Consider the following 14024-nt stretch of genomic DNA (forward strand, 5'->3'; position numbering starts at 1 on the left):
GCCTCGCAACCTGCACTGCAAATGCTTGTTATAAAGGAACTGCACTATTCACTCTCTCAGGCAAAGTTCAGGAAAGGGGGGTGTGGGGAGAGGAAGAGAGGTAAGGGGTGGAGGGGAAAGGGGGGATAAGTGAAGAAAGAGGGGGGAGGGGAGGGGGAGTGAAAAGAGTGGATATATGTAAGGAAAAAAAAAAAACGGAGTTCTGGGCTCGATCAGGGAAGAGAGGAGGGAGGGAGGGAAGGTAGGGAGGTAAGGAAGAAAAGGAAAGTTAGTAAAAGTTTTCTGATAGTAGAGGTTCTGGAGGGAATCAGGCGAGGAGGGAGATCAGGGAAAAGGAGGGAAGGGGGGAGGAAGAGGGAAGGGGGAAAGGTGGGAGAGAGGAGAGGAAGTGGAGGAAAAGAGGAGGGTGTGGGTAAGGGGAGGGGGTGGTTAGGGGTTATAAGGGATTAAGGGGAGGAGGGAGGGGGATATTCGGGGAGGGCGAGGGTTTGGGAACGAAAGGGCAGCGTCATCAGCTTCCCATTATGACTTTTTTTCTTTCTTTTTTGGGGTCTATGCATTTGCCTCTTCATTTTTTGGAGCTTGTTTCTTTCCTCCTTTAACCCCCCCCCCCCACCCACCTTTACCCCCTCTCTTCCTTCTTCTTTGTATGCACACACACACACACACACACATACACACACATATATCTATATCTATATCGATCTATCTTTATATATATATGTATATATATGTATATATATGTATGTATATATATATATGTACATTTATATATATATATATTTTTTTTTTTTTTATTACATATATATATATATATATATATATATATATATATATATATATATAATGTATATTTATATATATATGTATATTTATATATATACTTATTTATTCTATATACATATTATATATGTATCTTATATATATATTATATATATTTATAATATATATATATATATTTCTTATATACATATATATATATATATATATATATATATATATATATATATATATAAATATATATATATATAATCATATATACATATAGTAATATATTATATTATATATATATATATATATATATATATTAATTATATTATATGAATATATATATTATATATATATATATGAATATTTTATATATATTATACATATTTTTATTTATTTATATATTATATATATATATAATAGAATCATATATTATATACAATATATGTATATTATATATATATTTATATATATATTTATATATAGAATATATATATCTATGATATATGAATATTTTATATATATATATATGATAGTATATATATATATATATACATATATATATATATATATATTATATTTATATATATAATATTATGAATACTTTTATATTTATTTTATATCTACATATATATATATATATTTATATATTTATATATATATATATATATGTATAACATATTACACACACACACATATATAATTATATTACATTCAGTATTTCATATAATATTTATATATATATGATATATATATATATATATATATATATTTCTATATATACCTAAAATATATTTTTTTATATATATTATATTTTATATATATATATTATATATTATATGTATATATTTATATATATATATATATATATATATCAGCATGTATTATTCACTGCAAAGACGGTAGGATTTTCTCAAATCTTTCCGGTTTGAATTCTATGATTTCTAGTTTACTCCTGCGAAAATTTCGATATTTCATCTAAGAAAACAACAGATTGGAAATACACGGACCAAGGGCTAAGGGCGAGAGACCAATGTCTAGATGGTGGAATGAAATATTTATATATTATATATATATATATATACATGATAATATAGATATATATATATATATTTTGATAATATATATATATATTAGATATATAAATAATATTTTTATATATATAAATATATATATATATATAAACTATTTATTATATATAATATATAAATATATATATAAATATTTATATATTATTTATTTATATATATATATAAATAGAGATATATATATCACTACCCCTAATATATTTATATATATTTATATATATTATATATGATATATATGCATTATATAAAAATCCTCTAAAACAATAATTATACAAATGCATAAATACATGTTGATAGCAGACAATTCAACCTTTTCCCCCTTCTCCTTTCGCGTCGTCCTCTCTTAATGTATACATTTCAACTCTTCTCCCCTCTCTTCCCTCCCTCTCCATATTTCTTCTCCGCTAGTTAACTTTCTTCACTACCTCTCCCCCTCTAACCTCCACCCTTCTCACTTACCTCCGAACTACCTCCTCCCTTTTTATCCTTTCAACATACACACTCTCTCTCTCTCTCTCTCCCTCTTTTTCCCCTCTCCCTCTTCCTCTTTCTCTCCCTCTCTGCGGCAGAGGTGACGGGGATTTTTTTTTTTGCCTTTTCCCTTTCTCCTCTTGTTTGTGTGTTTGGGGGCCACAGTGTAGTCCTCTACACATCTTTAGTGTGCGGTTTGGAGTTCCGGGACCTCATCTATCGACCTCAATTACTCTGCGCCGCTGGATTTCTTCGGCAAACTCCGTGCATTGCAATCTATATTCTTTTATTATTGTTTACTTATACTATACATCACATTCATACATATTTACACACAAACTCACACACACAAACACACACACACACATATTTAGATATATATTTTATATGATATATATATTTATATATATAATATATATATATAGACAGATAGATAAATTGACTAGATATAGATTTATAGATTTTTTTACACATATATTATATATAATATATATAAATACATACATACATACATTTATATATATTATGTATACTATATATTTACATTATATATCAAATATATAAATATATATATACACTATTATTTATATATAGCTATATTATATTAAATATATATACGAATACATATCACTTATATATATTATATATATATATTTATATATATACATATATCTATACATATATATATACATTATATATTACTTTATACAACACACTATATATTATATATATCATATATATACATATATATATATATATATATATATAATTATACTATTATATATATATAATATATATATGATATATATTCTATATATACATAAAATACTATTATATATATATATAGATATTATATATATATTAATATATATATATATACTATATATATACATATATATACATTTATAATATATTAAATACGCTCGATTGCAATATATATTTATTCATATAATTCTTTACCGGGCTTGAATCTTATGATTCTAGTTTACTCTGCGAAATTCGCTATTTCATCAAAGAAAAAAACTGTAATGGGAATACACGACCCAAAAGGCCAAGGGCGAGCGAGACAATGACTAGATGGTAGGGATAGCTTATATATTATATATATATATATATATACAATATATATAATATATATATATATATAGTGCATATATTATATATATATATTATACTACATATTATACATAAAGTTATATACCCCCCAATACTATATATATATAATTATTTATAATTTATAAAATATTTATATATATATATATAAACATATTATACAAAATATATATATATATATATATATATATATATTATATATAATTTAATATATATATTGCCATATATACTATGTATATATATATATATATATATTTTATATATATATAATATCTGTATATGTATATGTATATGTGTATGATTGTGTATACGGTGTATGTGTGCATGACGTGTATTTGTCGCAATATGTTATATGTAAAGTTGTATTATACTCTCACTCTCGCTCTCACACATCGTCTCTCTTCTCTCACTCTGATGTCTATATTCTCTCTCTCTCTCTCTCTCTATCTCTCTTCTCTCTCTCTCTCTCTCTCTCTCGTCTTCTTACTCTCTCTCTGCTCTCGAAAAAGATCCGCGGTGACTTAATTTAATGCCCCAATGTTTTATCGCAATGAATAAATCCACGCAAGATGCATTATCGACCTCAGGAATACAATTTCATAATTTTTTTTCTCCATCCTGCCACCCCCTTACAGCAATTAATTCTTACTACTTTGCGTTTAGAAACTATTATTCTTAGAAAAAGGCGAAGGGGCCGAACACATTGACCTTTTGCCAATTTATCAAACGATAACATTAGACAATAAGCAACACCGCATTTCTAACACCTAGCCAAGGAATCTTTCTTAGACTTCAAAGCGAAAAAAAAATAATAATAATAATAAATAAAATAAAAAAATAAAATGACACGTAGGAGTTTTATTAGGCATAAGATATAATGGACTCTGCATGTCTTCATTCTCCGTGTGCAATATTCTTGGTGATAAAAGAGACTTGGAACCTCCTCCTTCTGCGCTCTATAATGAATACGTTGATTCGCCACGGGACTTGGTTCCTTCCCTTGCGATAGTATAAAAAGGGTTTGGAAACCACAAACTCTTGCTCTCTTCGATATAAAAGGAATAATTGGGAGAGATGGACGAGGTGAGTGAGGAGAAATAATGGAGATGGAGAAGAGGAGAAGGGAAGTTTAGGGGGGTCGGGTGGGGAGGAGTTGTATTTTGAGTGATGAGGGAGAAGGAGAAGGGGGGGGGGTAGAGTGAGGGAGGAGGACGGAGGAGAGGGGGAGGTGAGGGAGGAAGGAGAGATGAGAGATAAGTAGACGGGAAGAGTGGAGAGGGAGGGGAGGGATGGGAGTGATGGGAATGAAGGGGAGAGTTGAGAGCGACAGACATTAGAGAGAGATTCTTGAAGAGTGAGAAGTCTCCTAGAGAGAGCGGAGAGAAGAGAGGTGTGCACAGGGAGAGGGAGAGGGAGGGAGGGAGATAAATAGAGGGAGAGGGAGAGAAAAATAGAGGGAGGGAGAGAGGGAGAGAGAAAGAGGGAGGGAGGGAGGGAGAGAGAGAGAGAGATAAATAGAGAGAGAAATAGAGGGAGGGAGAGGATGGAAGGTGATGGGTAAGCACGAGAGAGGAGATAGATTAGAGGGAGAGAGAGAGGAGATAGAGGAGAGGAGGAGAGGGTAGAGGAGATGAGAGTGAGGAGAAGGGAGAGAGATAGAGGGGAGAAGGAGAGATGAGGATAGAGTAGGAGGGAGAGGGACGGAGGAGAGGAGGAGAGATCTAGGAGGCTGAAGAGGGAAGGGTGAAGGGTGGGGGAAGGGAGAGAGGGAGAGAGAGAGGGAGAGGGTGGGGGGAGAGGGAGAGAGAGTGGGAGAGAGGGAAAAATGGGGAGAAGATGTGAGGATTAGGGACTTAGAGAGAAAGAGAGAGAGGGAAAGGGAGAGGATGAGAGAGAGAGAGAGAGAGAGAGAGAGAGAGAGAGAGAGAGAGAGAGAGAGAGAGAGAGAGAGAGAGAGAGAGGAGAAGACGACGATCGATGAGAGAGAGAGATCGATCTGACCGAGAGGGAGAGGGACGAGGAGAGATGAAGGAGAGAGCATTAGACAGTTTGGTGAGACGATTGAGTGGAGAGAAGAGAGCAGCGTGGGAGGGAGAGCATAGAGAGAGAGAGGAAACGAGAGTAGAGAAAGGGTAAAGGAGAGAAGAGAAAGTAGAGAGATCGAGAGAAGCTTGAGATGGAGACGAGCGTATGATGAGAGAGAGAGACGATTGAGGTGAGAGTTGAGTTGAGAGGAGAGAGGAGAGAGGGGGAGAGCGGAGAGGAGGACAGGGGGAGAGGCGAGAGGAGAGGGAGGAGATGATGAGAGAGAGAGAGAGATGAGTGGAGAAGATGTAGAGGAGACTAGATGACGAGAGATGCTCGAGAGTATGAGAAGTCACGATGAGAAGAGAGATGAGAGAAGAGAGAGTGAGAGTGAAGAAAGAGAGGGAGAGAAAGAAAAAAGAGACGAGAAAAGAAAAAGAAAAGAGAGAGGAGAAAAGAGAGGGATGCGAAAAAAAATGAGAGAGAAAAGAGGGGGAAAGAGAGGGACAAAGATGAAAAAAAACACGAGAGCGAAAGAAAAAATCAGAGAAAAGAGAAAAAGAGAATGAGAGAATAAACACGAGAGTGACTGACAAATAGCCTTTATCACGTCAGCCATAAGGGTCACAAAATTATTTGCCTACATTGTTCTTTCCCCCGTGATGAAATTCCTGACAAATAAAAAGGAAATTTATATATACACAAAGAATTGCACTAATATATACATACACATACCTACGTGTAATTTTCTCTTCATGGTTGTGTCTGCGTGTATAGTTCCCATTTCTATATCTTATTTTCTTCCACTTTACTTCTACTTTCTTCTTTATTCACTTTTCCTGTTCTTCTCCCACTGTTTCTTATCACTGTTCCATATAAAGGGATCGTTTTTTCAATTCTCCACCTCCCTTTCCTTCGTCTCTGGTTAACAACTTACACATTGCCCTCTCTGTTTCTTCCTGTCTCTCTCTCTCTCTCTCTCTCTGTCTCTGTCTCTGTCTGTTTGTCTGTCTCCCTCCCTCCCTCTTTCCCTCCCTCTCTCCCTCTCCCTCTCCCTCTTCCTCCCACTCCCTCTCTCTCTCTCCCTCCCTCTCTCTCCCTCTCTCTCCCCCCCCTCTCTCTCTCTCCCTCTCCCCCCCCTCTCTCTCTCTCCCTCTCCCCCCCCCTCTCTCTCTCTCTCTCTCTCTCTCGCTCACCTGCCTCTTTCATTCTATCTCCGTCTTCCTTCATCCTCTTTCCTCCTTCTGCCCCTCTCCCTCCCTTCCCCCCTCTGTCCTTTTTACTCCATCCTTCTCTCCCTTCCACCCGTTCCCCTCCCTGTCCTCCCCCTACCTCCCTCCCTTTCCTCACCCACCCTCCCTCCATCTCACCCCTCCTTCCCTCCCATCCCTCCTTCCCTACTTCCTCCCTCCTTCCTTACTTCCTCTTTCCTTCCTTACTATCTCCCTCCTTCCCTCTTTCCCTCTTCCTCCCTCCTTCCTACCTTCCCTACTTCCTCCCTCTTTCCTTCACTCTTTCCCTCTTCCTCCCATCTCCTCTCTTTCCCTCTTCCTATCTTTCTTTCTTTCTCTCTCTCTCTCTCTCTCTCTCTCTCTCTCTCTCCGATTAACCCATCAAAATTTCCCTTCCTGCCTCCCTCATTACCATTTTCATCACCGGCAAATGATAAACGAATATCGAAGGTGGACATTAGCGACAAACGAGACGAATTATTAACGGTGGGAAATGTGGAAGACCGGAGAAGGCGGTGAGTGATTGAGTAAAAAAAAAAAAAGATGGATGAACACTGAGGATATTATTGAAATTTAGTCTCCTTAGAAAGAAAAAATAGGAAAAAAACGAACACTGTTCAATAAGTCAAAAGAAAATTCAAAACCGAAAATCAGAGTACATACACAAACATATCAATAAAAAAAGATAACATTAACAAATAGTCTAAACTACTCTTATCTATCAATTGAGTCTTATTGCATACCCAAGCCCTCGTATAACAATAAACAACAAATAAACAAAACAACTAACCACAAAATAAAAAACCAAAAACCAACACAATCTACCATCAACCAAACCCACCTACCACAAAATCTAACCAAAACTACCTACCACTACCACAACCACTACTACTACAACAATTCTTCATTCAAAAATGAAGAAGAAGAAGAGGAAGAAGAGGAAGTAGAATAATAATAATAATAATAATAATAATAATAATAATAATAATAATAATAATAATAATGAGAAGAAGAAACTACAACCAGTCTTCATTCAAAAAAAGAAGAAGAAGAAGAAGAAGAAGAGGAAGTAGAATGATGATGATAATAATAATAATAATAATAATAATAATAATAATAATGAGAAGAAGAAGAAGAGGAGAAAGTAGAATAATAATAATAATAATAAGAAGAAGAAGAAGAAGAGTGAGTAGAATAACAATAATAACAATAATAATAATAATAATGAGAAGAAGAAGAAAAATCCCATGCCCCACAACTGACCATGTTCCGCGATGTCTCCGGCCGTGTAGAGCTGCGAGCCGAGGAAGGAGTCGGCGTCCAGGTAGCACTGCACCGCCATGCCCACGTCTATGAAGGCCACGAAGGCGATCCAGCCCCGCATGGCGTATATCACCTGCGGGCACACGGGGATTAGAGACTAATAAACAGAGGGGGATAGGGAGGGTGGGTGGAGGGGGAGGGGGAGGGGAAGGAGGGAGGGGGAGGGGGGGAAGGAGGGATAGGGATAGGGAGAGGGGGAGGGGGAGAGGGTGGGAGGAAGAGAGGGAGGGATAGGGAGGGAAGGAGGGAGAGAGAGGGCGGGTGGGATAGGGAGAGAGGGAGGGGAAGGGGAAGGGGAAGGGGAAGGGGGAGAGAGAGGGGGAGGGGGGAAGAAGGGAGAGAGAGGGAGAGAGAGGGGGAGGGGGGGAAGGAGGGAGAGAGAGGGAGGGAGGGAGGGAGGGAAGGGGGAGGGAGGGAGAGAGAGGGTGGGTGGAATAGGGAGAGGAGGGGAGTGGAAGGGGAGGGGGAGGGAGAGAGAGGGCGGGTAGGAGGGGGGGAAGGAGAGAGAGGATGGGTGGCATTGGTAGAGAGGGAGGGAGAGGGAGAAGGGAAGGGAAGGAAGAGGGAAAATGAGAGAGGGAGGGGGTGGGGTAGGAAGGAAGGAAGGAAGGGGAGAGAAGGAGAAGAGGAGAAGAATGGGAGAGAGAGAAGGAGAGGGACTAGAAAGAAGGCGTGAGAGAGGGAGAAAGATAAATAGATAGATAGATAGAGAGAGAGAGGGAGAGAGAAAAGAAAGAAAGAGAGTGAGAGAATGTGAATAAACAGAAATCAGTGTATGTGAATAAACAGCAACGTATATTTGCGAATTTGGGCGTGACTGCGGATAATTTGGCAAAGCATGCAACCGCTTCCCCTTTGCTGAATACGGGCGTGAGGGAGAATAAATACATACGCAAATTACGCAAATGGTCGCGGGCGTAATTGAACCTGAACGAGGGGCGGGCGGAGTGAAACAGAACACAGTCCTCGAACGGCGATCGAAAAACAACAATTTTCCTCGATAAAAAATAACCGATCTATCAAGACTAAGCGAGAATGAAAGAACACGACGCCCCGTGAGTGTTCAACGGCCGACTAAAAGAACAGGAGAACAAGAGAACAGAGAAATAGGCCGGGCGTGCTAAAGTGGGCGAGATCACACCCTTTATAATATCGGCAACAGAGGCTGAATGGCAAATGAAGAGTCAATGGGGAGTAGGGGAGGGGTGGAGGGGGTAAGGGGAAGGGTGTTTGAAGGAACGGGCAGGGAGGCAGGGAGAGGGGAGAGAAGGGGAAGATGGTAGGGCTCGAGATATATATGAGGTCAAGTGATTATATATATATATATATATATATATATATATATATATATATATATATTTATGTATATGTATCTATGTGTATGTAATGACAATATGTATTACTGTCTATGTATATGTATATAGTATATGTATATTATGTATATGTCAATCATGTGAATATGTATATGTATATGTATTGATGTATGTGTATGTATATAAAATAAGAATAAATAATCATATTATTAAATTATTATTATTAGTATAATATTATTATTATATTATATATTATCTATATATATATATATATATATTTATATATATATATAGATAAGAGGAGAGAGATCTATATCTCGCTCTGAGCTGCTCTCTTGATGGATACCTGCCCCTATTAGAGATGAGCGGAGGAGAGAGAGAGAGAGAGAAAGAGAATGAGAGAGGACGTATGAGAGATGATGAGAGGATGTATGAGAGAAGAGATGAGAGAGGAGAGAGAGAAGACGTGAGAGAGAGAGAATAGATTCGAGTGATGGAGAGAGAGAGAGAGAGGGCGCGTGAGAGAGAGAGAGAGACAGGACAGATATAGATATAAAAAAAAAAAAAAAAAAAAAAATATATATAAATTTAACATGACTCCAGCATATATATATATATCTATAATCTTTTTATATATATAATATATATATACATATTCTATATATATACATATAAACATACGAGAGATTGATAGATTGTGAGAGAGAGCGAGAGAGATAGAGAGAAAGAGAGAAAGAGAGAGAGAGAGAGGGAGAGAGGGAGAGAGGGAGAGGGGGAGAGGGAGAGGGAGAGAGAGAAAGAAAGAAAGAGAGAGAGAAAGAGAGAGAGAGAGCGTAAGACAGACAGAGAGAGAGAGAGAGAGAGAGAGCGAGACAGGAGAAGGACGAGAGATGAGAGAGAGAGAAGAGAGAGAGAGAGAGAGTAGATTGAGTGATGAGAGAGAGAGAGATGAGAGAGGTATTGAGAGAGTTGCGACCCAGCACCCGAGAGAGAGAGAAGAGAGAGAGAGAAAGAGAGAGAGAGAAAGAGCGAAAGATGAGAGGACTGGAGAAGGAGAGAGAGAAAAGAAGAGAGAAGAGAGAGAGATGATTGAGATTGAGAGAGGAGATGAGAGAGACGAGAGGAGAGAGCGAGGGAGAGGGAGAGACGAGGGTGAGAGAGGAAGGGAGTACCGAACGAGGGAGAGAGTGGGAGGGGGAGAGGGAGATGCCGAAGAGAAACAGAAAGGAAAAGAGAGAGAGGAAAGAGAGAGAGAGAGGCGTTAAGACAGACAGGGTGAGAGAGGAGGTGAGATGATCAGAGTGAGAGAGAGAGAGAGACGAGTAGTAAGAGAGAACGAGAAAGAGTCAAGAGACAATGAAAGGAGGCGGAAGAGGGAGCGATAGAGTGACAAAACAGAGAGAAACTATGTGATATAGAGAGGAGAGAAACAAATGACATAAAAGTATTCGCTTTAAACTCCAATATCATAACTCTCTCCAATCATAAGCACTTCACAATCCCTTCAGATCGTCACACTCTTCGAAAAACTTATGCGCCATGATTGTGTGTCCGTTCTCCTTTGAGTAATTTGTGAAATGCCTTTTCTCCACTTCGGTCTACAACATGTCTCGCCCGCGATTGACGTCAATCAGTTCTCCCTTCGTATTGCAAGTCGGTGTTTGTTATCACGGAAGTTGGAAATTTCCTGTGAGAGAAACTTCCCTGGGAGGAAAATAAATACGAAGAGGAAGAATGAAAAAGAAGGAAAAAAAAGTATGAAACATGTGAAAATAATATACATATCAATTTGCATCTTGCATTTTTTAAAAGAAAATAATGAAGAAAATAAGACATCCAACTTAAAAAAAGTGTCTAGCAAATTTGCCTTCACTATTTCTTTTATCCTTTAGTTGACTTATATAGTATTAGAATAATTTTAATGAATAATTAGAATATCATTAATGGCGAAAACGTAACATTTGGCAAAGCTGAGAACGATTTCTAAAGCAAACTCAATAAATGACAAAGCGAATAATAAAAAAAATTAAAAAATCAGAGCATGAACAATCATAAAAAAATATACAAAAACGGAAAAACAACAAACAGTTAACAAAGGCGAAAATTCCAACGTTTCATGAACAATTCCACAATAAAAAAAAATTATGTTATGTTATTATAAGTTCACTTTCTGTCAACATCCGCTTTATACCGTCAAACAATTCCAAACAATTTGCTCTACAGGCTGTGGAAATGAGCGATTCATAACCACTGTCTCTCGCTTTCACTTCTTTTATTCTATTTGGCCACACCCCCCGCCATCCTCTCACTCGAGTCGAGATCTAAATATCTTTCTCTCTCATCTCTCTCTCTCGTTCCTCTCTAGATGCTCTCTCTCTCTCTCTGCCTCTCTCTCTCTCTCTCTCTCTCTCTCTCTCTCTCTCTCTCTTCTTTCTCTCTTTCTCTCTTTCTCTCATCCACCTTCCCTCCCCCGCCCTCCCACCCTCCCTCCCTCCTACCCAATCCCTCCTTCACTACCTCTCCCTCAATCCTCCTACCCACCCTCCCTCCCTCCTCACCCCTCCCCTCCCCTCCTATATCCCTCCCCTCCCTCCCTCTCCCTATCCCTCCCACCTCCCTCTCCCTTTCCCTCCACCCCTTTCCCTATTCCAGCTGGCCTCTCTTCATACACAGGCACACCACGCAACACAGGAGATAAAGGGATGTATGACCGGGAGCAGGCGAGGCAAGTGTAAATCAGCGGAGGAAACGGAGTCAATATTGATAAGGTTCGCAAATACCATAACGGACAGTGAGAGGAGGAGGAGGAGGAGGAGGAGGAGGAGGAGGTGGTGGAGGAGGAGGTGGGGGAGGAGGTGGAGGAGGAGGAGGAAGTGGAGGAGAAGGAGGAGAAGGAGGAGGGGAGGAGGAGGAGGGAGGATCAGGAGGAGAATAAAGAAGAAGAAAAAGAAGATGGGGAGGAGGAGGAGGGAGGAGGAGAATAATAATAAAGAAGAAGAAGAAGAAGAAGAAGATGAGGATTAGGAGGAGAAGGAGGAAGAGGTGGAGGAGGAGGAGGAGGAGGAAGAGTTGGAGGAGGAGGAGGAGGGAGGAGGAGGTAGGGAGGAGAGTGCGGACAGAGAGGACCAGCGGGAAGGAGGAGGCGGAGGAGGGAGGAGGAGGAGGAGGAGAAGGAGGCGGAGGAGGAGGGAGGAGGAGGAGGAGGAGAGGAGGAGGAGGAGAGCTGAGGCGAAGAGAGGAGGATGGAGGAGAGAGGAGGAGGAAGAGATGGAGGAGATGGAGGATGGAGTGAAGGCAGGAGGAAGGTAGGACGGAAGAAGAGTGGAGGAGAGAGATAGGAGGAGGAGGAGGAGGAGTGGGAGAGGAGAGGAGGAGGTAGGAGGAGGGTGAGCAGATGGAGAGAGAGAGGTAAGAAGAGAGAGGAAGAGAGGAAGAAGGGTAGAGAGGAGGGAAAAAGATGAGGGGAGGGGGGGAGGAGAGAGGAAAGAAAGAGATAGAGAAAGGAAAGGAGGAGTGAGGAAGAATAGGTGGAGGAGGTAAGTAAAAAGTCTATAATAAATTTTAAATATGTACTATCTACATAAAGAGTGAGGAGAGGAAAGAGGAGGAAGGAGACTAGAAAGGATGACAGGACGTGAGGAAAGAGTAGGAGGCACAGAGTTGTAACTAGAGGGAAGTAGGAGGCAGGAGGAAAGAAGAGGAGGAGAGAATAGGGTTAGCCAGGAGTATAGCGGAAAGAGCGAGGGAGGGCAGGAATAGTGTAGGAAGAGAGAGTCAAGGAGGAAAAAGAAAGATGGGGAGGGAGGATAAAGGAGGGAGAAGAAAGTAAGAAAGGGAAGAATAGGAGGAGGGACTCCATACAGACATCCCCCTCCCCCCTCCTCTCCTCCCTGACGGCAGCTGGCGTTGTGCACCAGCTTTTCCGGCCGAATGTGCCCTGCTCATGACAGGTGCTCTTGGTCCCTCAGGGTTTAATGTACGGTGGGCAGAGGGGGAGGTGTGAAGGGAGGGAGCACAGGGGTGGGGAGTAAAGAGAGGAGGGCTTGAGGGGATGATGGATGGGAGGGGAGAGGAGGGATGAGGGGAGAGGGATCGTGTAGGGGAAGTGAACGGGGAGGGGAAAGGATAGGAGAGTATGAGCCGTAGGGGAGGTGGGAGAGGAGAGGAATGAGAGAGGCAGTAGGGGAAGGCAGGAGAGGGGACGGTGAATAAGGAGGAGGAGAGCAGGAGAGGGTGAGGGAAGTGGGGATTCGTGAGGAGACGCGGGAGGGTGATGAGAGGAGAAAAGGGGTGAAGGAAGATAGAAAATTAGCAGAAAACTGGAAGTGGGCAGGGAGGATACAGGTAGTGGGGATTTGTGATGGTACGGAGGAGGCAGGGTCAAGGCTCGTGGTGAAGAAGGCGTGGAGAGGAGTTCGGAGGGAAGGGGGAAGGATGAGATGAAGATGTAAAAGAAGGGAATAAAAGAGGAGGGCAGGATGATGGGATGGGTTAGGGTAGGGGAAGCAAGTAGGTATGGCAGTGGAGGAGAAGAGAGAGAAAGGGAGGAGACGCTCGAACGATGGAGGAAGGGGAGGAAGGGCGAAAGGGGGGGAAACAGGAGAGTGTGAGAGAACAGAAAGGTGGCAAGGCTGACGATGGAGGGAAGCACAAGAGGAAGCGAAGAGGGGAATTCTAACAATGGCAGAAGA

General features: G+C 40.2%; 1 protein-coding gene across 1 annotated transcript in view; it reads right to left on the reverse strand.

Annotated features, from left to right (window-relative positions):
• LOC122249163 (ergosterol biosynthetic protein 28 homolog) overlaps positions 1-14024 on the reverse strand; it is an 85361-nt gene that overhangs the window by 43773 nt on the left and 27564 nt on the right. The window contains exon 2 of the mRNA XM_043009814.2: positions 7961-8093. Within this exon, the coding sequence (XP_042865748.2) occupies positions 7961-8093 (133 nt within the window). The remainder of the gene's footprint in view (positions 1-7960; positions 8094-14024) is intronic.

The sequence above is a fragment of the Penaeus japonicus genome, unplaced genomic scaffold (genome assembly GCF_977035675.1).
Source record: "Penaeus japonicus unplaced genomic scaffold, GWHDUDI00000001_assembly GWHDUDI00000005, whole genome shotgun sequence".
Classification (NCBI taxonomy): Eukaryota; Metazoa; Arthropoda; class Malacostraca; order Decapoda; family Penaeidae; genus Penaeus; species Penaeus japonicus.